The sequence below is a fragment of the Tachyglossus aculeatus genome, chromosome 13 (assembly GCF_015852505.1).
Source record: "Tachyglossus aculeatus isolate mTacAcu1 chromosome 13, mTacAcu1.pri, whole genome shotgun sequence".
NCBI lineage: Eukaryota > Metazoa > Chordata > Mammalia > Monotremata > Tachyglossidae > Tachyglossus > Tachyglossus aculeatus.
Window position 1 is genome coordinate 25,155,888 of NC_052078.1, and position 25,310 is coordinate 25,181,197.

At 47.7% G+C, this 25,310-nt stretch overlaps 1 protein-coding gene and 1 non-coding gene across 2 annotated transcripts; one reads left to right on the plus strand and one right to left on the minus strand.

Moving 5' to 3' along the window:
* Positions 1 to 1,077: 1,077 nt before the first annotated feature.
* LOC119936446 lies at positions 1,078 to 1,212 on the minus strand. The gene has a single exon (XR_005453772.1). It is a non-coding gene; the product is annotated as a small nucleolar RNA SNORA7 (small nucleolar RNA).
* A 13,404-nt stretch (positions 1,213 to 14,616) lies between these two features.
* VIM (vimentin) lies at positions 14,617 to 25,091 on the plus strand. The gene is made up of 9 exons (XM_038755784.1): positions 14,617 to 15,195; positions 15,896 to 15,956; positions 20,405 to 20,500; positions 20,596 to 20,757; positions 21,181 to 21,306; positions 22,243 to 22,463; positions 22,555 to 22,598; positions 23,745 to 23,830; positions 24,740 to 25,091. Exons 1-9 carry the CDS (start codon positions 14,639 to 14,641, stop codon positions 24,779 to 24,781), a joined length of 1,395 nt encoding a protein of 464 aa, XP_038611712.1. The 5' UTR covers positions 14,617 to 14,638; the 3' UTR covers positions 24,782 to 25,091.
* Positions 25,092 to 25,310: the final 219 nt, after the last annotated feature.

Here is a 25,310-nt window from a genome sequence, read left to right on the forward strand (position 1 = left end):
TATGAAATCACAGAAATTAAGTGTTTAATAATAGTGATAACTGTTCAGTACATTACGTGCCAAGCATTGTGCTAAACATTGGGGTAAATACAAGATAATTGGGTCAGCACAGTCGTGTGGGACTCACAGTCTAGAGGAATGTCTCTGCTATGGAAATAAAACCACCCCAGGTATCAGATCTACCCCCATAGTGAAAAAAGATGATCTACATTCTCTAGAATAATCACTGATAAGTTCTTAGAGATAAGAATGTGCAGAAGAGTTATTTAGATACTACCAGAAGAATTCTAGTTATAGAATATCCAGAATTCTTTCAGAATAGCTCTAGTTGAGCGATCTCTGCCTTTTCTAAAAATCCATCCCCTCCACTTGTGCCTCTGACCCCATCGCTTTGCACCTTATCAAGGCACTTGTTTCCTCCCTTCTTCCCTCCCTGACTATAATCTTCAACGGTTCACTCTCCAGTGACATTTTCCCCACTGCTTTCAAACATGCTCATATCTCCTCTATCCTAAAAAAAAAACCATCCCTTGACCCCACGGCTCCCTCCCTCCTTCCATCCCTCTACAAACTTCTTGAGCCAATGGCTACACCCACTGTCTCCAGTTCCTCTACTCCAATTCTCTCCCTGACCCCCTCCAGTCTAGTTTCCACCTGCTCTGCTCCACAGAAACTGCCCTCTCAAAGGTCACCTATGATCTCCTTCTTGCCAAATCAAATGACCTCTACTCCATCTTAATCTTCCTCAACGCCTAGGCGGCTTTCACCACTGTAAACCACCTCCTTCTCCTGGAAACATTATCTAACCTTGGCTTCCCTGACACTTTCCTCTCCTGGTTCCCCTCCTATCTCTCTGGCCACTCATTCTCAGTCTCTTTCATGGGCTCCTTCTCTGCCTCCCAACCCCTAGTGTCGAGAGTCTCTCAAGGCTCATTTCTGGGTCCCCTTCTATTCTCTATGTACATCCACTCCCAAAATATGGAAGTGGTTTACCATTGCCTCCCTCTGCACAGTAAACTTGAGTTGCTGCCCTCGACTCTCTCCCATGGCACTGCAGCCCAGCACAGGTGAGTTTTGACTTGTAGCAGATAGCCTTCCACTCATTAGCCCTTGGCCAAGCCAGGAATGGAATGGGTATGCCTCTTGACTCTCCCTCCCATAGCCAAGACCGGTAGAGTACTGGAAACTCTCCAGATGTGATCCTGAGAGGGGACTCTAGATACCTAGAAAAGAGTTTTTTCCTACAGAATAGTTAGAATTCTTTTGGAAAAGAATAACGTGGATGACTGCTATGCTCAACAACATTAGTTCTCCATTACCAACCCTCGTGCCCACTGACCCTAACAATTTTTCCATACCTTTACCTCCCCCGTTTCTCTGGTTACCATGTCAACTACTTCGTTGGTAAAATCAAAATTATCAGGCATGAGCTTCCTGAAGTCTCCTCCTCATTTCCCCATCTTATCACCACATTCTCTCTTTTCCTTCCTGGTTGCCTCTCAGGAGGACATCTCCAGTCTGCTGTCAAAATATATCTATGCTTCTGACCTCATCTTTCTCACCTTCTATAAACACTTGCACCCTATCTCCTCCTCCTCCTTACCCCCATCTTCAATCACTCACTCTCATCCCTCCCCTTCAACTATGATGACATCTCCTCTATCCCAAGAAAAATATTATCTGGATCCCACTGCACTCTTCAGCTATCTCTCCATCTCCTTACCCTCATTCCTGGGGAAGCAGCATGGCTCAGTGGAAAGAGCACGAGCTTTGGAGTCAGAGGTCATTGGTTCAAATCCCAGCTCCGCCACTTGTCAGCTGTGTGACTTTGGGTGAGTCACTTAACTTCTCTGGGCCTCAGTTACCTCATCTGTAAAATGGGGATTAAGACTGCGAGCCCCACGTGGGACAACCTGATCACCTTGTAGTTTACAAGGTTTACAAACTCCCCAGCACTTAGAACAGTGCTTTGCACATAGTAAGCGCTTAATAAATGTCATCATTATTATTACTCCTGCCCAGATTCCTTAAATGGATTATATATACCCACAGACTCCACTTCCTCTCCTCCAACTCCCTTCTGGACTCTCTACAAGCTATTTTCCACCCCTTACACTTCACTGAGACTGCTCACTCCAAGGCCAATAATGGACGAATCTAATAGATTCTACTCTGAGCTAGTCTTCCTCCACTTGCCATCATCACTGTGAACCACTCCCTTCTTCTGGAAACACTACTCAACCTAGATGTTACTTACAACAGTTTTCTCCTAGTTCTGCTTTTGTCTCTTTGGCCATTCTTTTTTAGCTTCTTTTGCTGGCTCTTTCTCTGGCTCAATAAGTAATTGTTCAATAAATACTGCTGATTGATTAATTACCTCCCACTTCCTTATTGTGGGTGTCCCTTAAGACTCTGTTCTATATCCCCTTCTCTTCTCACTATGCACTCACTCGTTTGGGGAATTCACCTGCTCTCATGGCTTCAACTATCACCCCTAGACTTTATCTCTCCCCTCTGCTATCTTGCATCTACGTCCTGCCACCATTTCCCATCCCAGTTGATACTCCCAACTTCCCCACTTCTGTAGTGTACAACCCTGGCATTTTTCTTGATTCTGCCTTACCCTTTAACCCCCATAACCATCAGGCTGATCCCAGTACTTCTCAGATTCTGGCTTGACCTCGGCATCATCCTCCTTGCTGACCTCTATGCCTCTCATCTCCAGTCCACACTTCACTCTTCTGCCTCTAAGTCATTCTGCACATGCCTATCCATTCCTCAAAAATCTCCAATCATTATCCATTCCTTTCCGCATCAGGCAGGGACTCCATTGACTTTAAGGCACTCAATGGGTCTCTCCCTCTTACTTACCTCTTCATTTTTGCTTCTACATCCCAGCTCACCCTCCACGTTCTTCTCAAACTAATCTATTTACTGTATCTCTTCCCCACTGCTGACCTCTCGCCCATATCCTCTTTCACGCCTGTTGCTCCCTTTCCCTTCATTACGGAGTGACCCCAGCTCTCCCCAACTTCAAAGCCCTTCTGAAATTACATCTTCTCCAGGAGGACTTCCCCAATTAAATTCTAATCAATTTAGTTGATATTCCGCAAACTAACACTTTGGCATTTCAGGGCCATTTAAGCACTCTCAACCTCCCTTAGCATTTTTTTACATATCTTATGTACACTATTACTTAATCTCTACCTCCACTGTTGCTTCTTCCTCCAAGCTGTCATTTATTTTAATGTCTGTCTTGTAATTAGTCATATTTATTGAGCACTTACGGTGTGTCAAGGATTGTACCAGTTGCTTAAGAGAACAATTCAGTACAGCTGCAACAAGAGGGCAGGGAACATGTGTATTAATTCTAGTATGTTCTCCTAAATACTTCATACAGGGCTCGACCCACACAGTAGGTATTCAATAACTACTCAATAAATTATTCTATTCCTCCTCTTTTGCACTTTTGTTCTCGCTACTTCCTTTTCCACTTCCGTACACCCAAATCCATCAATCATATTTATTGAGCACTTATTGTGTGCAGAACACTGTACGAAGGGCTTGGGAGAGTATACTCTAACAGAGCTGGGAGACACATTCTCTGCCCACCATGAGTTTACAGTCTAGAGGGGAAGACAGACATTAATATACATAAATTACATATGTGTACATAAGTGCTGTGGAGCAAATAAAGGGTGCAAATACTCTTTCCTCCTATTTATAAATTATTTTATGTCTGTTTAATATATACTTTCTCAAGCGCTTAGTACAGTATTCAGCATCAGAAGACTCTCAGTTAATACTATAGATTGAATAGCTTTTACGTTATGAAGAAGGAAATCTATATGCTTCCTCACCCACAAATCAGGCCAAATGTCACTGCCTGATTGAATCAGTGGTTACCACGTTGCCAGGCTGTCACAGAGCTGCCTTGGTGAAACCCCTCAACGTGGGTAGAGGCTTGGGTTTGGTGATTCAACTAAAGGACCCTGTTGTCTGTGAGTCAGAGTCAGAACTAAATCAGAAAAGAGTGGGGAAGTAGGCTCAATGATTGCTAATGTCATCTGCAATGAGACACACAGTTCTTGGCTAGTCAAATTTCTAGAATTCCTTCCTTTTTGGGGCCTTGAATCATGTCCCAGTCCTACTAATTACCCTGTGCTGTCCCCAGCAATTATTATCTACCACTGACTGGGCAGGACTGGTTCTAAACCCTGTGTGAAACAGAGAAGACAGCACTGTCTTTGCTCAGGAGGTCCTGGAGAAATGAAACACTTCACTGGATATGCAGTTTCTGCTCCAGCTATCAAGAAAGCAATCTCTACAATTCACCATTTAGCAACACAGAGGGAGGAGGGGGATGAAATGGACATGACTTCTTCAGGGGACTGTTACCTGAAAAAACACTCCTGATAACTGTTCCCCAGCTGCCCACTTCTTGGCTCAGTGGAAAGAGCACGGGCTTTGGAGTCAGAGATCATGGGTTCGAATTCCAGCTCTGCTACATGTCGCTGTGTGACCTTGGGCAAGTCACTTAACTTCTCTGAGCCTCAGTTCCTTCATCTGTAAAATGGGGATTAAGACTGTGAGCCCCACGTGGGACAACTTGATCACCTTGTATCCCCCAGCACTTACAACAGTGCTCTGCACATAATAATAATAATAATGATGATGACATTTGTTAAGCGCTTACTATGTGCAAAGCACTGTTCTAAGTGCTGGTAGTAAGCGCTTAACAAATGCCATTATTATTATCATTATTATTATTATTACTTTGTCTTTGCTAATGTCCCCCACCTCCTCCTCTCCATCCATTTGTGTCTCTATACCTGTCATGGGCATTGTCTAGCAGAAGAAATGGAACATAACCTCTCCACTTCCTAATCTGTCTTTTAGCTCTCCTAAGAATCCATCCTGCCACTTCTGGATTAGAGTGGAGGTCCCAGGGCCCAACTATTGAGGGAGAAGAATCACAGTCTGCATTAGGGCAACACCTCTCTGTATTAAGTGCAGAAAACAGACGAGGACTTCTGCATCAAAATTAATCAAACAATCTTATTTATTGAGTGCTTTCTGTATGCAGAGTATTGTACTAAAAGTGCTTGGGAGACTACAGTGTAACAGAGTTGGTAAACATGTTCCCTACCATAAGCTTACAGCCTAGAACACCTTGGGTATCTTTCTGTCTCACGGCTTCCACTTACCATGTCTATGCAAACAACTCCGAAATCTACTTCCCTAGTCCATCTCTCATCTCCTTTTGTTCTCCAGAATATCTCCACTTGGATGGCCAATTGGCACCTCAAACTCAGCATCGTCCAAACGTAGCTTATCATCTTCCCTCTTACACACTCCCCTCCTCCCAAATCCATCGAGGTCACCACCATGTTTCCTGTCCCTGAAGCCCACAACCTTGATGTCATTCTCCACTTTTCCTAGCCATTCAGCAATCACAGCCAGTCAACCGCTAAATCGTGCTGATTCTTCCTCCAAAACATTTCCCTGATTTGATCCTTCTCCACCCAAACAATTTCCCCTTAGGTTCAAGCACTCACCATAATGGTGTCAGCCCAACATATTAGCCTCATCGCTATAACTATCTCTGCCTCCAGTCTCTCCTTCCTTCTTGTCTTATGCTGTCGAATCGTTTCTGATGCATTGCGACTCCATGGACACATCTCTCCCACAATGCTTCCCCTCCATCTGTAATCGTCCTGGTAGTGCATCCATAGAATTTTCTTGGTAAAAATATGGAAGTGGTTTACCATTGCCTCCTTCCACACAGTAAACTTGAGTCTCGGTGCTCAACTGTCTCCCACGCTGCTGCTATAGACTGTTACCTGGATCATCTGCCTGAAATCTCTCAATCAACCAATCAAGCAATCATATTTATTGAGCGCATATTGTGTGCAGAGCACTGTACTAAGCACTTGGGAAGTGCAAGTTGGCAACATATAGAGACAGTCCCTACCCAACAGTGGGCTCACAGTCTTAAAGGGGGAGACAGAGAACAAAACCAAACATACTAACAAAATAAAATAAATAGAATAGGTATGTACAAGTAAAATAAATAAATAAATAAATAGAGTAATAAATATGTACAAACATATATACATATATACAGGTGCTGTGGGGAAGGGAAGGAAGTAAGATGGGGGGATGGAGGGGGCACGAGGGGGAGAGGAAGGAGGGGGCTCAGTCTGGGAAGGCCTCCTGGAGGAGGTGAGCTCTCAGTAGAGTCTTGAAGGGAGGAAGAGAGCTAGCTTGGCGGATGGGCAGAGGAAGGGCATTCCAGGCCCGGGGGATGTCATGGGCCGGGGGTCGACGGCGGTACAGGCAAGAACGAGGCATGGTGAGGAGATTAACAGCAGAGGAGTGGAGGGTGCGGGCTAGGATGTAGAAGGAGAGAAGGGAGGTGAGGTAGGAGGGGGCGAGGTGATGGAGAGCCTTGAAGCCCAGGGTGAGGAGTTTCTGCCTGATGCGCAGATTGATTGGTAGCCACTGGAGATTTTTGAGGAGGGGAGTAACATGCCCAGAGCATTTCTGGACAAAGACAATCCAGGCAGCAGCATGAAGTATGGATTGAAGTGGGGAGAGACATGAGGATGGGAGATCAGAGAGAAGGCTGATATAGTAGTCCAGACGGGATAGGATGAGAGCTTGAATGAGCAGGGTAGCGGTTTGGATGGAGAGGAAAGGGCGGATCTTGGCAATGTAAGATCTTGCCTCTCTACACGAGCCTTTCCACTTCCAAAACCCTCCATTGGAAATCCATCTCCTTCTGCATGAAACTAAAACTCCTTATCATTGGCCTCAAGGCTCACCACCAGTTCTCTCCATATTGGTTCTCTTTACCTGCTACTCCTCAACTTGTATTCTTCACTCATTCTAAGCTCACCTTCTAGCTGTTCTCCTCTTTTGTTACGCCTCCAACACGCGCTGAATTCCCCAGGCCCAGAAATCCCTCCCTACCAAATATTCCAGACCTCTGCTCTCTGAAATCCAATCCCCAACAAGCCTTCTCCAATTAATTCCCAAAGCCCCGAGGTGTATCAGCATAAAAGCCACTTACAGTACTTCTGTATTTATTTAAATTCCTCCTCAGCACTTGTGTTTATATGTGTAATTGATTATGCATTCATTTATTTATTCATTTGTAAACATTTTTACACCTGCCTCTCCTATTACATTGTTAACTCCTCTTTGTTGATAGAGAATGAGTCTTCTGCTTCTGTTGTACTTTCCTATGTGTTTAGTATATTGCATTCAGTAGGGGCTCAGTAAATACCATTACTACTACTACTTGAAGTTGCTGCCACGTTTAACATAAAACTGCTTTGTGTGTTTGTGTATGTGACTTTGACATCTATTTTTCTGGTTTTTCCTTCACCATGATTGTTTTCCAGAGTCCCATGGGTATTATTTTCCTTAGCCAGCATATTAGCATTTCTGAATCTTTCTTTGCCACTGCTAGTTTCTCTGAGCTATTTCTCTGAATGGGAAGGCTCTGCCCTGGGTAAGGTTAACCTGTCTGGATCTAGGCTGGGTTGGGGTAAGAGAGGTATGCTTTCACATGTGTAGTTTTCTTGTGGACTGCTAGGACTTTAGGAATGGGGACAGCTGAGTGTTCATTGAAGCCCTATCCTTCCTGTGAAATCCAGGCCCAGGGTCAAAAAAAAATTGCCTCTAGAGTAATTGATGTCATACACATTATACTGGCCATACAGAATAATGTGATGACATCATGACTGGGGCAAAAAATAATGGTATAGGGGATGCTCAGAGAAGAGGCTGGACATCCCAGCTCTTCCCTAGCATCCCACCCGTTGGTAGGAGATAGAAACCCCAAGGAAGGGACTCTTCTCCGTCACCACCTCCTCCCGGCCATCCGGCACCCAAAGCTTCTTTGCCACCACAGTCTGGTAGGAGGCATCACGCAAGCCTGGTCTGATTCCTCCCACTTGGACCCGACATCTCCTTCCTTCTCTCCGCAAGGATCAACAGAATTGGACCAGGAAAGGTAAAGGCCAGGCCAAACTGGCTTTAATAATAAATATGGTACTTATTAAGATCCTACTATGTGTCAAGCACTGTTCTAAGCACTGGGGTAGACACAAGGAAGTCAGGTTGGACACAGTCCCTGTTCTATATGCGGCTGGCTCACAGTCTAAACTGGAGGGCAGTGCTAAGTGCTTAGTACAGTGCTAAGCGCTTAGTACAGTGCTCTGCACACAGTAAGTGCTCAATAAATACAATTGAATGAATGAGGGAGGGGATTTAATCCCCATTTTACAAATGAGGTAACTGAGGCATGGGGAAGTTAAGTGACTTGCCCAAGGTCATACACAACAGATAAGTGGCAGAGCCAGAATTAGATCCCAGGTCCCCTGACTCTCAGGCATGTTCTCTTTACATTAGGGCTTCTTCTAATGAAGATAATCCTCTTCAAAGAGGAAATTATAATGATTTCCTTATGCTATCTTCTTTCCTGGATCTTACTCAGTGAATGAAGGTTCAGCTCCATTTCTCAGCTATAACCATTCCTCAACAATTTTGCTATTTTGAATTCAAGCAGTCTATTACTTCATATTTGTAGCCACTTGTTTTAGGATGAATCCATTCTAGATTATCTATGCACAAAACAATACCCACATGTATACACAAACACACACACACACATAGCCTCTCCTATAGAATATTCTACTACCACTGCTACTATTAATAATAATAATAATAATAATAATAATAGTCATATTTGTTAAGTGCTTTAATATGTCTCAAGCATTGTTCTAAGCACTGGGGAAGATAAAATAATCTAGTCAGACACAGTCCACAAAGGGCTCACAATCTAAACAATTCTAGGTTAAGAAGATACACTCTAAGTGGTACATTTTTTTTCTGTTCCTTTGTTTTTATCTTTAAATTCATTTACTTATTTTCCTAAATAATAACAATAATAATAATAATAACAGTAATAATGGTATTTGTTAAGTGCTTATTATGTGCCAAGCACTGTTCTAAGCACTGGGGGAGATAAAAGGTAATCAGGTTGTCCCATGAGGCTCACAGTCTTATTCCCCACTTAACAGATGAGGTAACTGAGGCACAGAGAAGTGAAGTGACTTGCCCATAGTCACACAGCTCACAGTGGCGGAGTTGGGATTAGAACCTAAAGTATCATCTGCGGTAGTTTCTCTGCGCTAGACCACTGGAACACTTTTTTAAGGGTACTTGTTAAGCACTTACTTGTGTCAGACACTGTTCTGAGCACTGGGATAGATATAGAGTAATTAAGTTGGACATACTCCATGTTCCAAATGGGGCTCTTAATCCCTATTTTACAGATGAGGGAAATGAGACACAGAGAAGTTAAGTGACTTGTCCAAGGTCACATAGCAGACATGTGGCAAAGCTGAGATTAGAATTTAGGTCCTTCTGACCCCCAGGCCTTGCTCTATCCATTAGGCCATGCTGCTTCTCTTCCTCCTAAAGCAGTCTATGAGGGACTTAGTGGCTCTCTATCCTCTGGTCAATGCCTGCAAAACCCACCTCACTGCTGACCATAAGCTTTAAGGCACTTCTTCAGCTTTTTCCTCTTACCAATCCATTCTCTTCTTCTATTGTACACTCACCATTGAGAGCTCACACTCTCCATTCCACTCAAGGTCACTGTCTCATCCTTGCCTCTCCCACATCCACCCCGTAGCTCACACCCTTTCTTCTGCCAGGAACACCATCCGTCCCCCTTCAAATCAGTCCTCTGATCGCCCGAGCTTCGAAACCTTTGTGAAATCCTTCTTTCCTCAAAAGGATTTTCCTGATTCATTTTTCTCCTCCCCAGGTCATGTTTTCCCAACTATCATCTCAGTACTTTCACGTCGCTTCACCCCTCTGCTGGGCGGGACTCTCGCACAGCATCGTAATAATTATATTACTTGTAAAGTATTTTCTATATGCTAAGCATTGGGGTAGGTACAATACAATCAAGTCCGTGTCCCAGGTGGGGCTCACAGTCCATTCCTTCTGAGAACAGATGAGGTCAAGTTAAGTGACTGGCTCAGAGTTACTCAGCAGGCAAATGGCAGAGCCCCAGTTATCGCCCAGGTCTCCTGACTCACAATCATGTGCTCTTTCCAATGGGCCACCCTCTTTCTCAGCATTTTTGGAGATGCTAATTTAAACGCGCCTACTTAAGCACTACTTCCTCCTATCTGGAAATTATTTTTTTGTGCCTCCCCTGCCAGATTGAAAGTTCTTTGAGAGCTAAAGTGATGTCCTCTATCTCAATCATACCTTGATATGGTGGCTTGTACATAGTATGTCCTCCATAAATACTACTTTTTGTTCCCAAGATGAAGGCCCTGCAAACGAACTCTTCAGAAGCATTAGTCATTGTCCTAGGGACTGATTTTCTTGCCTAATGTCTGTGAGTGGTCCACTGCAGAGCCACTCATCATTTATCTGGGTTCTCTGTGGGATAAACCTTGTATAATGGCATTTATTAAGCACTTACTATGTGCAAAGCACTGTTCTAAACGCTGGAAAGGTTACAAGGTGATCAGGTTGGAGCCCAGGCTTCGGAGTCAGAGGTCATGGGTTCGAATCACAGCTCTGCCAATTGTCAGCTGTGTGACTTTGGGCAAGTCACTTAACTACTCTGGGCCTCAGTTATCTCATCTGTAAAATGGGGATTAAGACTGTGAGGCCCCTGTGGGACAACCTGATCACCGTGTAACCTCCCCAGCACTTAGAACAGTGCTTTGCACATAGTAAGCACTTAATAAACGCCATTATCATCATCATCATCATGGGGGGCTCACAGTCTTAATCCCCATTTTACAGATGAGGTAATTGAGGCACAGAGAAGTTAAGTGACTTGCCCAAAGTCACACAGGGCAGTTGGTGGAGCTGGGATTTGAACCCACAACCTCTGACTCCAAAGCCCCTGCTCTTTCCACTGAGCCATGGTGCTTCGCTTGTAGGAATGTTTCCTCCAGCCCCGGATTCCTCTGGGTGCTCCTGTTCATGGCTGCTGGCTCCTGGATTCTCCAGGCTCCCTACCGAAAGGCCTCCAAGTGACAGGCCGGGCAGGGAGGCTCGAGGCCTGAATATCCCAAACATTTGCCAACACAAGCCCCTTGATCCCAGACAGACAGACAGTGGCAGAATCAGGATTTTCTCAAAGGAGTCAGCCGTGAGGCTGAGGATCTTCTACTTAGAGGGTTTGGAGAGGGCGTGCCTCTGGGACTCCCGTCCCTCCCAATTCAGCTCACTGGTCCCCCGTGATCATTATGCCTCGGCAGTATCCTTGTGGTTGGGGGTTCCGCCCATTCTCCATCCCTCGAGGGAGCTGGTTTGTGGTGCCAGGCCCTTGCAGCCTCACAGAGGCCCATGTCTCTGTGAGCAGCGTGGCTTAGTGGAAAGAGCCCGGGCTTTAGAGTCAGAGGTCATGGGTTCAAATCCTGGTTCCTCCAACTGTCAGCTGTGTGACTTTGGGCGAGTCACAACTTCTCTGTGCCTCAGTTACCTCATCTGTAAAATGGGGATTAGGACTGTGAGCCCCCCGTGGGACAACCTGATCACCTTGTAACCTCCCCAGTGCTTAGAACAGTGCTTTGCACATAGTAAGCACTTAATAAACCATTATTATTATTATTATTATTGTTATTGTTATTATGTCACCAACGCAATTGCTCAGAAAGCAAGCGAGGTGAGGGCCGGCAAAGAGGCCCACGGGGAGATCGGACTGCGATTGCCAAGGGTCTCCGGACTCCCGGGGACTGAAAGACGGGGAGAAGCATTTTACCTTCAGAGAAGCAGCATGGCTTAGTTGAAAGAGCATGGGCTTGGGAGTCAGAGGTCGAGGGTTTGAATCCCGACTCCGCCAATTGTCAGCTGTGTGACTTTGGGCAAGTCACTTAACATCTCTGTACTTCAGTTACCTCATCTGTCAAATAGGGATTAACACTGTGAGCCCCAAGAGGGACAAGCTGATTACCTTTTATCTATCCCAACGCTTAGAACAGTGTTTGGTACATAGTAAGTGCTTTACAAATACCATCATTATTATTATTATTATTATTGTTATTATTACTTACCTTCTCTGGGCCTCAGTTAACCTCATCAGTAAAACAGGGATTAAAACTGTGAGCCCCACGTGGACAACCTGATTACCTTGTATTTACTCCAGTGCTTAGAACAGTGCTTGGTACATAGTAAGTGCTTAACAAATACCATTATTATTATTGTTATTACCTACTCCGCTAGCTTGGAGGAACTCCCAAAGGAAACCAAGATGGGGCTGAAAAAAGCCTTATGGAAAAGCTCCATAGCCTAGAGGAAAAAGCTCAGTCCTGGGGGTCAGAGGACATGGTTTCTAATCCTGACTCTGCCAATTGCTTGCTGGGTGACCTTGGGCAAGCTTTTAAACTGCTCGGTATCTCAGTTTTCCGGTTTCCCTTCTACTTAGACTGTGGGCCCCACGCTGGACAGGGACTGTATCCAACCTGATTAATTCGTCTCTACCCCAAGGTGTGATGCATAGCAAGGGCTTAACAAATACCATAAAAACCCAAAACCTCTCCAACTCTCCCCCCTCGGCTCCTCTGAGAGACAGCGTGGCTCAGTGGAGACTGGGCTTGGGCGTCAGAGGTCATGGGTTCTAATACCGGCTCCGCCGTTTGTCAGCTGTGCGACTTTGGGCAAGTCACTTCACTTCTCTGTGCCTCAGTTATCTCATCTGGAAAATGGGAATTAAGACTGTGAGCCCCCCGTGGGACAACCTGATCACTTTGTATCCCCCCCAGAGCTTAGAACAGTGCTTTGCACATAGTAAGCGCTTAACAAATGTCATTATTATTATTCTACCAGGCGGAGACTTGCCCTACCCGCCCTCCCCGGCTCTAAAAAGAAATTTCCCGGATCCCTTGTCCACCCGCCCCTCGCCGAGCCCGTTGTTGGGTAGGGATGGTCTCTATTTGTTGCCGACTTGGACTTCCCAAGCGCTTAGTACAGTGCTCTGCACACAGGAAGCGCTCAATATATATGACTGAATGGGTGAATGAATGGATTTTTCCAGCAGCCTGGCGGGGGATGGGCCCCTCTCGGCTCTCCCAGGGGGAATTCCGGATTAGGGACGGTCCGAGGCCCCGGCCACGCAGCAACTGAGCTCAGGACAACCCGCCCCTGTAACTGCGGACAGAGGATGCGGTCGGGAGCCACCCAGCCTGGCCAGGGGGCGTGGATTCTGGGGCCGGAGTGTGTGTGTCATTCATTCACTCATTCACTCAGTCGTATTTATAATAATAATAATGATAATAATGATGATGGCATTTGTTAAGCGCTTACTATGTGCAGAGCACTGTTCTAAGAGCTGGGGGGGATACAAGGTGATCAAGTTGTCCCACGTGAGGCTAACAGTCTTAATCCCCATTTTCCAGATAAGGGAACTGAGGCTCAGAGAAGTGAAGTGACTTGCCCAAGGTCACACAGCAGACATGTGGCGGAGTCGGGATTCGAACCCATGACTTCTGACTCCCAAGCCCAGTCTCTTTCCACTCAGCCACGCACTGAGCGCTTACTGTGTGCCGAGCACTGTACTAAGCTCTTGGAAAGTACAATTCGGCAACAGAGACGATCCCTTCCCAACAAGGGGCTCACAGTCTAGAAGGGGGAAGACAGACAACAAAACAAGTGATGGTGCCAACTTGTACTTCCCAAGCGCTTAGTGCAGTGCTCTGCACACAGTAAGCGCTCAATAAATACGATTGAATGAATGAATAATAAGTACGACTGGCTGCGCTTTGACTGAACGGATGGATGTGTTATTATTATTATTACTACTATTAGTAACCTTGTACTTCCCAAGCGCTTAGTCCAGGGCTCAGCGCTTTGACTGAATGGATGGATGCATTATTATTATTACTATTAGTAACTTGTACTTCCCAAGCGCTTAGTCCAGTGCTCAGCACACAGTAAGCGCTCAGTAAATACGATTGAATGAATGAATAATAAGTGCGCTCAATTAATACGATTGAATGAATGAATAAGTGCGCTCAATAAATACGATTGAATGAATGAATATAAGTACGATTGGCTGCGCTTTGACTGAATGGATGGATGCATTATTATATTATTATTATTATTACTATTAGTAACTTGTACTTCCCAAGCGATGAATGCATTATTATTATTACTATTAGTAACTTGTTCTTCCCAAGCGCTTAGTCCAGTGCTCAGCACACAGTAAGCGCTCAATAAATACGATTGAATGAATGAACAATAAGTGCGCTCAATAAATACGATTGAATGAATGAATAATAAGTACGATTGGCCGCGCTTCGACTGAACGGCTGAATGGATGGCTGAATAACGGGCCGCGCCGCCCGCCCCGCCCGGGGAGAGGGGACCAGAGGGGCCCGCCCGCCCGCCCACCTCCCCCCCATGATTTCCCTCGGCGCCCGCCGATTGGCTGGAGCGGGCCCGGCGCGGGCCGTGATTGGCCGAGCGGGGCCCCGCCCGCCGCCCCCCACCCAGCGGGCCTAGAAATAAGGGCGGCGCGGCGCGGCCCCGCTCCTCTCCGCTCTCTGCTTTGGTTGCTCCGGACGGTCCCGCAGCCCTCGCCCACCTTTGCGCCATGTCCACCAAGTCGTCGTCCTCCTCCTACCGCAGGATGTTCGGCGGCAGCAGCAGCGGGGCGCGACCCAGCTCCAGCCGCAGCTACGTGGTGTCGTCCAGCCGCTACAGCCTGGGCAGCGCGCTGCGCCCCAGCAGCGGCCGCAGCCTGTACTCGGCGTCCCCGGCCGGCGCCTTCGCCGTCCGCTCGTCGGCCGGCCGCCTGCGGAGCGGGCTGCCCCCGTTGCGCCTGGCCCACGACGCCGTGGACTTCTCCCTGGCCGACGCCGTCAACTCCGAGTTCAAGACGACCCGCACCAACGAGAAGGTGGAGCTGCAGGAGCTCAATGACCGCTTCGCCAACTACATCGACAAGGTGCGCTTCCTGGAGCAGCAGAACAAGATCCTGCTGGCCGAGCTGGAGCAGCTGCGGGGTAAGGGCACTTCGCGCCTAGGCGACCTCTACGAGGAGGAGCTGCGGGAGCTGCGGCGCCAGGTGGACCAGCTGACCAACGATAAGGCCCGCGTGGAAGTGGAGAGAGACAACCTGGCCGACGACGTCCAGCGCCTAAGGGAGAAGTACGAGCTGCGGGGGGGTGGGGGGCGGCTTTAGTGGGAATAATCGGGGAGGCGTCTGTTAAACCCTGGCGAGGTGCTAAACGCTGCTCTGAGCGCCCTGGGGAGGAAGGGATGGAGGGGCGGAGGTCTGGAGTCTCCATCGGGGTGCCCCTGCCACCCACCCGCCCCCTCGGCCCCGCCCTGCCAAGTTTAACCGCAGCCGTCCGGCCCGCCCCCGCAACTTGTTGGCTTTGTTTGGGGGAGCCGCCCCGCACAGGGAGACCGCAACTCCCCGGAATTTCAAGACCATCCGGAGGGCGGGGGGTGGGTGGGATTTTTCCCCCTCTTTTTTTCCCCCTCTTTTTTTCCCCACTTTTTCCCCCTCTTTCCCCCCTCTTTCCCCCCCTCTTCCCCCCCTCTTCCCCCCCTTCTCCCCCCTCTTTCCCCCCCCCTCTTTCCCCCCCTCTTTTCCCCTCCCTTTCCCCCCCCTTCCCCCCCCCCTCTTTTCCCCCCCTCTTTTTCCCCCTCTTCCCCCCGTTCCCCCCCTCTTTTCCCCCTCTTTCTCCCCTTCCCCCCTTCTTCCCCCCCCTTTCCCCCCTTCCTCCTCTTTTCTCTGCCCCCACCCCAGGACCGGCCGCGGGCTGGACCGATGCAGGCTCCCGGTTCCCGCGGCCGATGTGTCCAGCGTAAGCGCTTAACAAATACCGTCGTTGTCGTGCAGGTTGCAGGATGAGATGCTGCAGCGCGAGGAGGCGGAGACCACCCTGCAGTCTTTCCGACAGGTGTGTGTCCCCTAGCCTTGCCCTCAGGGCCCAGGAGGGAAACTTTTAGGGCCCACCGGGTCGGTGGAGAGGGGTTGGGGTCGTATCGGTCCCCCGGAAAGTGGCCCCGGGCGGAAAAGTCCGAAAACTGCTGCGGTCCGGGCCGGGATTTCGGGGAAAAGTCTAGCTGAAATTCAAATTCCTCCTCCTCTTCCTGGAGTTGGGGTTCAGTGGGGCTGGAGGGCTGGGCTCAGCGAGCAGGGCGTGTCCCCAACCCGAGATTCATTCATTTATTCAATCGTATTTATTGAGCGCAGAGCACTGGGTTAAGCGCTTGCGAAGTACAATTCGACAACAGAGACAATCCCTCCCCCACAACGGGTTCACAGTCTAGAAGGGGGGAGACAGACAACACAACAAAACAAGTAGGCATCAGTACCCTCAAAATAAATAGAATTATAGACAGACAACACAACAAAACAAGCAGGCATCAGTACCTTCAAAATAAATAGAATTATAGATCTAGACCCATCATTAACTCTCGCCCTTCTAGACTGTGAGCCCGTTGTTGGGTAGGGACCGTCTCTATATGTTGCCGACGTGTACTTCCTAAGCGCTTAGTCCAGTGCTCTGCTTTAGTAAGTGCTCAATAAATACGAATGAATGAATGAATAAAATAGAGTAACAAATGCGTACAAATCCGCACAAGTACTGTGAGGAGGGGAAGGGGGTAGAGCAGAGGGAGGGAGGAGGGGTGATGGGGAGGGGAGGAGTGCGGATTGTGCCCCGCCCCACCTCCCTCCCCCTGCCAGATTGGGCGGGCGTGGACCAGTCGTCGCTCCCGGTGTCTGGCTCCCCCTCCCGACGGGCCCTGCCCCTGCCAATTGCCTCAGTTTCCCTCCCCGGGGGCGGGACCGCCTTGGCTCCGACTGAAACTAATTTCTGGCGTTCCCCCGAGCCGGGATTCCCGGGGATTCTGAGAGTTGAACGGGAAGGGAGCGGTGGAGGAACCGGTCAGATTGAGGATTGCGGGATGAGGAGGTGTCGAATTGTACTTCCCAAGCGCTCAGTACAGTGCTCTGCACACAATAAGCACTCAGTAGATACGATTAAACGAGTGAAAGGGTCGAAGGGGGGAGGGGGGACAGAACCAATCTAAACCTCGCCTGCAACTGACCAGGCAGGAGAAATACCCGTCTTGGCCGTTGTGGAGAGGGCTTTCCATTCTAGCGAGAAGCAGCGTGGCTTAGTGGAAAGAACACGGGTTTAGGAGTCAGAAGTCATGGGTTCGAATCCCGCCTCCACTATTTGTAAGCTGTGTGACTTTGGGCAAGTCACATAACTTCCCTGTGCCTCAGTTACCTCATCTGTAAAATGGGGATTAAGACTGTGAGCCCCACCTGGGACAACCTGATGGCCTTGTATCTCCTCCAGTGCTTAGAACAGTGCTTGGCACATAGTAAGTGCTTAACAAATACCGTTATCATCATTATTATTATTAGGGTAGAAGCAGCGTGGCTTATAATAATAATAATGATGGCATTCATTAAGCGCTTACAATGTGACAAGTACTGTTCTAAGCGCTGCGGAGGTTACAAGGTGATCAGGTTGCCCCACGGGGGGCCTCACAGTCTTAATCCCCATTTTACAGATGCGGTAACTACGGCACAGAGAAGTTAAGTGACTTGCCCAAAGTCACACAGCTGACAATTGGCAGAGCTGGGATTAGAACCCATGAACTCTGACTCTTTCCACTGAGCCACGCTGCAGGAGCCCGGGCTTGGGAGTCAGAGGACTTGGGTTCTAATCCCGGCCCCACCGTTTGTCTGCTGGCTGACCTTGGGTAAGCCACTTCACTTCTAGGTGTCTGTTACCTCATCTGTAAAATGGGGATGAAGAGTGTGAGCCCCACGTGGGCCAACCTGATTACCTTGTATCTACCCCAGCACTTAGGACAGTGCTTGGCACACAGTAAGCGCTCCACAAAAACCAAAAGTAAATTAATTCCAGTTTGCAGCCATTCCTCAAGCTGCAGCCTCGAGGAATGGCAGAATGTAGAAAACTGTGTGGCCCCAATTTTTTGCCTCTGAACGCTGTGGGCTTGCTGTCAGGACCTGCCCATCTGTTTTCAGCCATGTACAGGGCCCCAGCCTGGGATGACCTCGGGCCATCGATGCCGGAGGCTTTTACTTTCCAGTTGGGTCGTTGAGGCAAACTTCCCCCAGGACGGCCTAGAGAACAATTTCTCAGGCATTTCAGGATTGAGGAGAAAACAGAAGAACTTAAAGAGCCTCCAGATAGTACTTTGAGATTTAAAACGCTCATCTCTGTTCGCTCCTCAGCACTTTAGAGCTCTTTCCTTTCAGGCAAGTCTGCAAAGAAACAAAGAGCAGGAAGTGACAGGTGGCATGTGTTTGAGAGAGAGGAAAGCTTTGAATTGTATTCAAAACTGAATCTGGTGCAAGATTAGGTATACACAATCCCTCTGGCATTTCCCTTGCAGGAAAGAAATGCACTCTGGCTTGTGGGGGAGGGACCAATTTAGGGGCCACTAGAATCCCTTCAGTAGCAGAATTGTGCTGCCTGAGCAGGTCATCAACTTAAATGCTCATTCTGAAACTAGATTCCAGGGGGGAGGATGTACACACCCTGACAAGAGGTTGGGGCAGTGCCAGGGCAGGGGGAGAAGGGAAACTGGGGCTCCGGCCCTGAGTTGTTCTGAGATCCAGATCACCAGAACCCTAAGAACCTTGTGGAGGATTGGGGGTGGGGGCGGGGCTGGGGGCGTGTGCCACTTGCCCATCCTCTGCCTTAAATATCATAGTCCTGAAGAGCTTTCAGAAGACTGGCCAGCAAAGGATGGCATAGTCTTGATTCTTCCTTTGCTGTGGGCACCATGGAATCCTCATTCCAGGCAAGTTCCTACTCTGCCCTGGAATAGCATATTATGAGATTTTTCTGGGCACGATCACCTGTCCCTTCACCCCACAGAAAACAAGAGAGGTAACTGTTTGGTAGGATTTGTTCAACACTAGTCCAAGGATATGTGCATATGGCTGTGAGCTTGTTGCGGGCGGGGAATGTGGATATTATGTTGTACTCTCCCAAGTGCTTAGTACAGTGCTTTGCACACAGTAAGTGCTCACTAAATACGATTGAATGAATTAATAAGTGCAGTGGGGGTGAGGTGAGTTTCAGACTAAAGTGCAAACAATGCAGAAAGGAGAAAATAAGATAGGGAGCTAAAGGGGTTAGTCAAGGAGAGCTTGGAAGATATGTTATTTCAATAGGGGTTTGAAGGGAAGGAAAGTGGTGTTCTGTGGGAGATGAAGTGGGAGGGAGTTGCGAGATGGAGCAGGGCATATGCAAGGAGTCGACAGAGGCAAGATTGAGGTAAGGTTAGTAGGTTGGTGTTAGAGGAGCGAAGTGTGTGGGGGCTGATTTACAGTGGGAGAGTAGCAAGATTAGGTAGGTGAGGAAGCACTTGATTGAGTGCTTTTAAAGCCTATGTTGAAGAGTTTCTGTAGGATGCAGAGATGGAGGTTTTTAAGGAGTGGGGAGATGTACCCAGAATAATTTTTTTAGGAAAATGATCTGGGTAGAAGATTGAAGACAGGGATGTCAGAGAGAAGGCTTGGGTGGCAGTCAGTAAAAGTACATCTATGGGAAGAAGGCATTATATTGCAATTAATTCATTCATCCAGTAGTATACATTGAATGTCTGCTGTATTCAGAGTACTATACTATATGCGCTTACTGTGGTTGTTCTCACTATGTGCTAGCCACTGGGGCAGAGACAAAATAATCAGAATGGAAAGAGTACCTTTTTCACACAGAACTCATAGTTAATGAGGGAGGCAGGACAAGGATCAAGTTCCCCTTTTACAGGAAACAAGCCCAGAGAAGTTAAGTGACTTGGTCAAGGTCACCCAGCAGACAGGTGGCAGAACCAGGATCTGAACCCAAGTTTCCTGACTCCCAGTCATGTGCTTATTCCAATAGGCCCCATTGTCTCCCTTGTCTCCAAGCTGTGACGTCCTCTGGGAGAAGGGGAAAAGCAAGTTGAACTGATAGATTGACACTTCTGTTTTTCACTTTCCGAAGCCAGAATCAGTTAGAACCAGAGCTATGCTTTTCTAACCTGCCTGCCTATTGGTGATCAGGGCCTACAAGATCCATTCAGGATCCGTCTCAATAAAGAAGTCCCCATTTGGACTCTCACGATACCGGGCCTACCATTATGACTAATTACCAAGGAATTGCCTCTCACCTTGGCATTTCCAAATTGAGAACCGGAATTGATTCGGTCAAATTCCGAACCTCGGACTTGAAAGCTCAGCTCAACTCTTTCTGGATGCTTTGGCATGATAGACTCTGCTTATTTTCAACGAATGTTTTCTAAAAAGCAAACGTGAGTCATGAATGGTTGATTTGGTTAGAATAAGTAATTTGGCTCTCATTTTAATTAGGATGTTGACAATGCTTCATTGGCACGCCTTGATCTCGAGCGGAAAGTCGAATCCTTACAAGAAGAGATAGTCTTCTTGAAGAAACTTCACGATGAGGTAATGGGCTTCCACTTGATCGGGGAATATAAATTAAGCCGATCTTGTCAGGGAAGCCAGCAGGAACTTGATCTTCTCTACTTATTCTTCACTAGGAAATCCAGGAGCTGCAGGCCCAGATTCAGGAACAGCACATCCAAATCGACGTGGATGTGGCTAAGCCTGATCTCACTGCTGCCCTGCGTGATGTCCGCCAGCAGTATGAAAATGTGGCTGCAAAGAACCTCCATGAAGCCGAAGAATGGTACAAATCCAAGGTGCGAATCTGGGGGAAGGTGTTCCTTGAGGGTGGGACCCTAAACCTAGTCCCTAAACCAGCTCTCTGGGGATTAAACCAATCAGTCAGCACAGGTCGCCCATCTGGAGAGGGGGTATAGGGATTGGGGATTCGGTGCATGCATGCGTCCACTCACTTCATCAAACCGGCAGTCAGAGTGGGGGCTCCCCTTCGGGAGCACTCGTGGCATGCACAGGACTCACCTATTACCCTAGATGGGTTTCGCAGAACCACACTGTATGCTACAGGAGGTGGCACTGGTGACTGCAGGAGAGTGGAATGGGGAATTCATTGGTGATCCAGCTTTCCTGTTCACAGCTGATTGGTCCTCTATCCTACTGGGATCAAGGGGCTGTGATCCACCCTGGGGTTAAGATGTCCACTGTGAATCTTTTCTCAACAGTTTGCTGACCTCTCTGAAGCTGCTAATAGGAACAATGATGCCCTGCGCCAGGCCAAGCAGGAATCAAATGAGTATCGCCGGCAGGTCCAGTCTCTCACTTGTGAAGTGGATGCACTTAAAGGGACCGTGAGTACACACTGGAGGGTGTGGGTGTGGGGGCTGAAATACTGGGTTGGCTGAAGTTGGCACTGTAGGAAATTCTCCAAGGTGAATTCTGCCCTTTGCTTGGTGCTGGCTAACTTAACACCAACAATGGGCTTTACTCTAATATCCTAGCCTCCTAAATTGGCATACTGCCCCTTACATGAGGACACCCAACAGACATTTTAAACAGGACTATTTAAACCATTTGACCCATGGACATATATTCCCATGAATCACAAATGTGTTTCTAACCAATGTAGAAGGAATCGGCAATCAAGACTAGTGATTAAAGCCAAGTTTGAAACAAAAGAAGTTAAGGTTTTTAACTGTGTTAAGCTAGCATGAAAGACCAGGTAATTCCTGAACCACAACTCTGAGCCCCATGTCTTTGATTAATTCTGCTTGGCTGACTGTCAGCTTGGAGCACAATGTTTCATTCTTCTGTCCACCATTACTTGGAATAGTCAATTGGCAGGTGGCTTAAGAACGTTTCTGCAGGCGTTTGGACATACACTTTAGAGAAGCGGCGTGTCTCAGTGGAAAGAGCATGGGCTTTGGAGTCAAAGGTCATGGGTTCAAATCCCGGCTTTGCCAACTGTCAGCTGTGTGACTTTGGGCAAGTCACTTAACTTCTTGTGCCTCAGTTACCTCATCTGTAAAATGGGGATTAAGATTGTGAACCCCCCGTGGGACAACCTGATCACCTTGTAACCTCCCCAGCGCTTAGAACAGTGCTTTGCACATAGTAGGTGCTTAATAAATGCCATTATTATTATTATTATCTGCCACCATGTTCATGCTGAGAAGCCTCTGCCTCTCCATGGACCACAGAATGGGGCCAAACCGGGTTGGGCAGCATCGCTCGGAGCACCAGGTCTTTGATGAGGTCATAGCCAAGCTCCTACTCTTCTCTTGCAGAATGAATCTCTGGAGCGCCAGATGCGTGAGATGGAGGAAAACTTTTCGGTTGAAGCTGCTAACTACCAAGACACTATTGGCCGCCTTCAGGATGAAATCCAGAACATGAAGGAAGAGATGGCTCGCCACCTGCGTGAATACCAGGACCTGCTGAATGTCAAGATGGCACTGGATATTGAGATCGCGACCTACCGCAAACTGCTGGAGGGGGAGGAGAGCAGGTAAGTAGGGGAGAGGAGTGGGAGCCTGGGAGGTGGCCATCTATCCTTAGGGTTGCCTGGAAACAACTTAATATGATCTGTCTTTTTACAGGATTACCCTGCCGGTTCCAAGCTTTTCTTCCTTGAACCTGAGAGGTGAGCACTGCAATTTCATTTCCAGGACTTGGTAGCTTCCTTATGGGAAGCACAGAAGTTTGCTTCTGATCAGAAAAAGCCCTAGCCACTCCTAAGTGCTGAGACCTGTGTTTGGGGAAGCTGGAACTCCCTTGGAATAATGGGGGGCTGTCTCTAGTTGAAGCTGCAGTGGATTTAGGGGAAGACCCAGCAGTGGGGTAGGGGTGGCAGAAAGAGGATGAGTTTGTCTCTTTCATCCAAACTGCAGCAACCAACCCTCCTTCAAATTTGGCAGGCAAGGTGATTATGCCTCTACTGGGTGAAACTAGAGAAATCTCGTCACTCACACAGTTGCTACTAAAGCAGGGGTGGCTGTCACACCATGCATAGTGTGACTGTGGCCCACATGTTGTAGTGTATAGCCCATGGGCCTGAGAGTAAGAAGGCCATGGGTTCTAATTCCAGCTCTTCCACTTATTGGCTGTGTGACCTTGGGCAAGTCACTTCTGTTCCCTGTGCTTTTATTATCTCATCTGTAACATGGGGATAGAGACTATGGGCCCCATAAGGGACAACTCGACTTGCTTCTATCCTCCCAGTTCTTAATACAGTGCCTGACACATAGTAAGCACTTAACAAATAACATGATAATAATAGAATGTGGCCCCCCTGAAATTTAGACTTTTTTTTACCTAATTAGCCAGTCACATGATTGATTAGGACAAAAGGAACTAGTCAGAATCAAGATGTACCCTGACTAAATCTACCCCACAATTCCTGAATAGTTTATTCTGCTAAATACCAATGTTCTCATTGACTTGATCATTGACTACCCCTAGGCTTGTAACTGTTCATTTTTGTGGGCAACAAAGTTGCTTAAACTTTTTTTTTTACTTTTTGATTACTGCCCCCAAATCCCTATTTTATGAATAGCTATTCATTTTTGTAATTGAAAGTTCACACAGCCTGTGTACATGGATTGCTGATCATGAAACCAATATTGGTAACTCTTGAAACCTCCCAAGGCACTGAGATGGTGCCTGGTGAAAGAGAAAAATTCTCAACAGCAGTAAACACAAGACTCTTAATCCTGTGTAGAGAACTCTTGGGTGATATGCAGAAACCATTAAACTCTCATTTTGACAAATTGCTATTCTCATCTTTCAGAAACCAACATTGACTCCCACCCTCTGGTGGACACCCATTCCAAGAGAACACTCCTTATCAAGACTGTTGAAACTAGGGATGGACAGGTATGTGAATTTCTTAAATCAAGGGGCTGGAGTCAGGGGGGAAGAGGAGGGGTCTGCAGAAAGAAGTGAAGGGCCCATGCGCCACCATCAATAGGCCTCACACCCAGCCAGGGGTGATGGGAAAGGACTCCCACTAGTTCAGTTCCCAGGGCTAGCTGGGAAGGGCAGGCAAGCTCAGAGGGACATCTTCCTTACCCTGGCCCATTTCTTCTCCCTGTCCCCAGTACCCACACACATACAAACATTTTGACTCTCTGTAAGTTCAGCCAGTTGACCCTGGCCTGACCCTGAAGACAATTCCCTTCACCTCACTGCTGGGCCCCCAGGATATACCCTACTGAGCCCCACTCTACAGGGCCAGTGCCCTAAATGGGCAGCCAGCTTTTGCACCTCAGTGTCCCTGGAGCATGAAGTTCCCATTAATGCATGCTCCGACAGCTAAAGGTAATTGGGAGTCATCCCAACACCTTCCCTAGGAGGTAGGAAGACCACAGCATTGTTGGGTGTTCATGAGTTGGCTCCCCTGGGTAGCCTCTAGCTTTGGGCTGGATTCCAGATGCCTTTTGGCCTCTCCTGCACTGAATATGCTTCTGCAATGTGAATAAGCATTTGTCAGACCCTACTGCCTGAAGGGCTTCTTGGAACCACTGGCATTTTCAGTGTCTTGGGGGCAGCAGCTCATGCATGCATGTAAGACTCTAACTGTCCCTCAACCCTGCACCCTTCCTTCTGGGAAACAAAGCTGTCAGAATGGAGAAACCAAGCTTCTCTAAAGGAAAATGAGGTTCTGCAGGTAGCACCAGGGTAACATGCATGAGTTATCTGATTAGGTTTCTAAATCTCATACCTCTGCCATCAGACAGTTGTTCACTCATTACCTGGTCCTTCTCCTCAACTTGTTGTTCACAGGTCATCAACGAAACATCCCAACACCATGATGATTTAGAGTGAAAACTTGCACCGATGCCCAGTGCAGCAACACCTTACCAGCAAGCAAAAGAATTTGACCAAGTCCTAAAACAGCTTTCAAGTGCCTTCTGCAGTTTTTCAAGAGCGCAAGACCATCCTGGATAGGTAGAAAGAATAGGTTTGAAGTCTTATGAACACATAACTCTAGGGAAGTTTACAGCAAAGGCTAGTTTACAGCGGAATCTTGTGCTGCAGTACTTTTGTAAAGTGTTTTTCAGAATCATGAAACTGCCTCTTTCCAGCCAATGTCTGACCAAACTGTTACTGCTTCAATAAACTCTTTGAAAAAATATCCTGTGATCATTTTTTTTCTTCAAATCTTGGCCAGGCCTCGGGCAAGTCCTCCTTGTCCTGTTTTCCTCCCCGTATTTCATTCTAGCACACTCCCCCTCTGCCCCCCTGTATCTAGAAAGGAATGTTCTTTTCCCTTGGACTTGCAGAGTATGGTTCCTTCCAGACTCCAGTATACTCCTGGGCTCTGTGCTCCTGATTTGCTGCCACAGCTAGTCAA

Excerpts from the sequence above, each read along its gene's own strand:
- VIM (XM_038755784.1), top strand. The coding sequence starts at position 14,639 with ATGTCCACCAAGTCGTCGTCCTCCTCCTACCGCAGGATGTTCGGCGGC. Across the intron at positions 15,196-15,895 it reads GTCCAGCGCCTAAGGGAGAA|GTTGCAGGATGAGATGCTGC; the intron begins GTACGAGCTGCG and ends GTTGTCGTGCAG. Across the intron at positions 22,599-23,744 it reads TTCTTCCTTGAACCTGAGAG|AAACCAACATTGACTCCCAC; the intron begins GTGAGCACTGCA and ends CTCATCTTTCAG.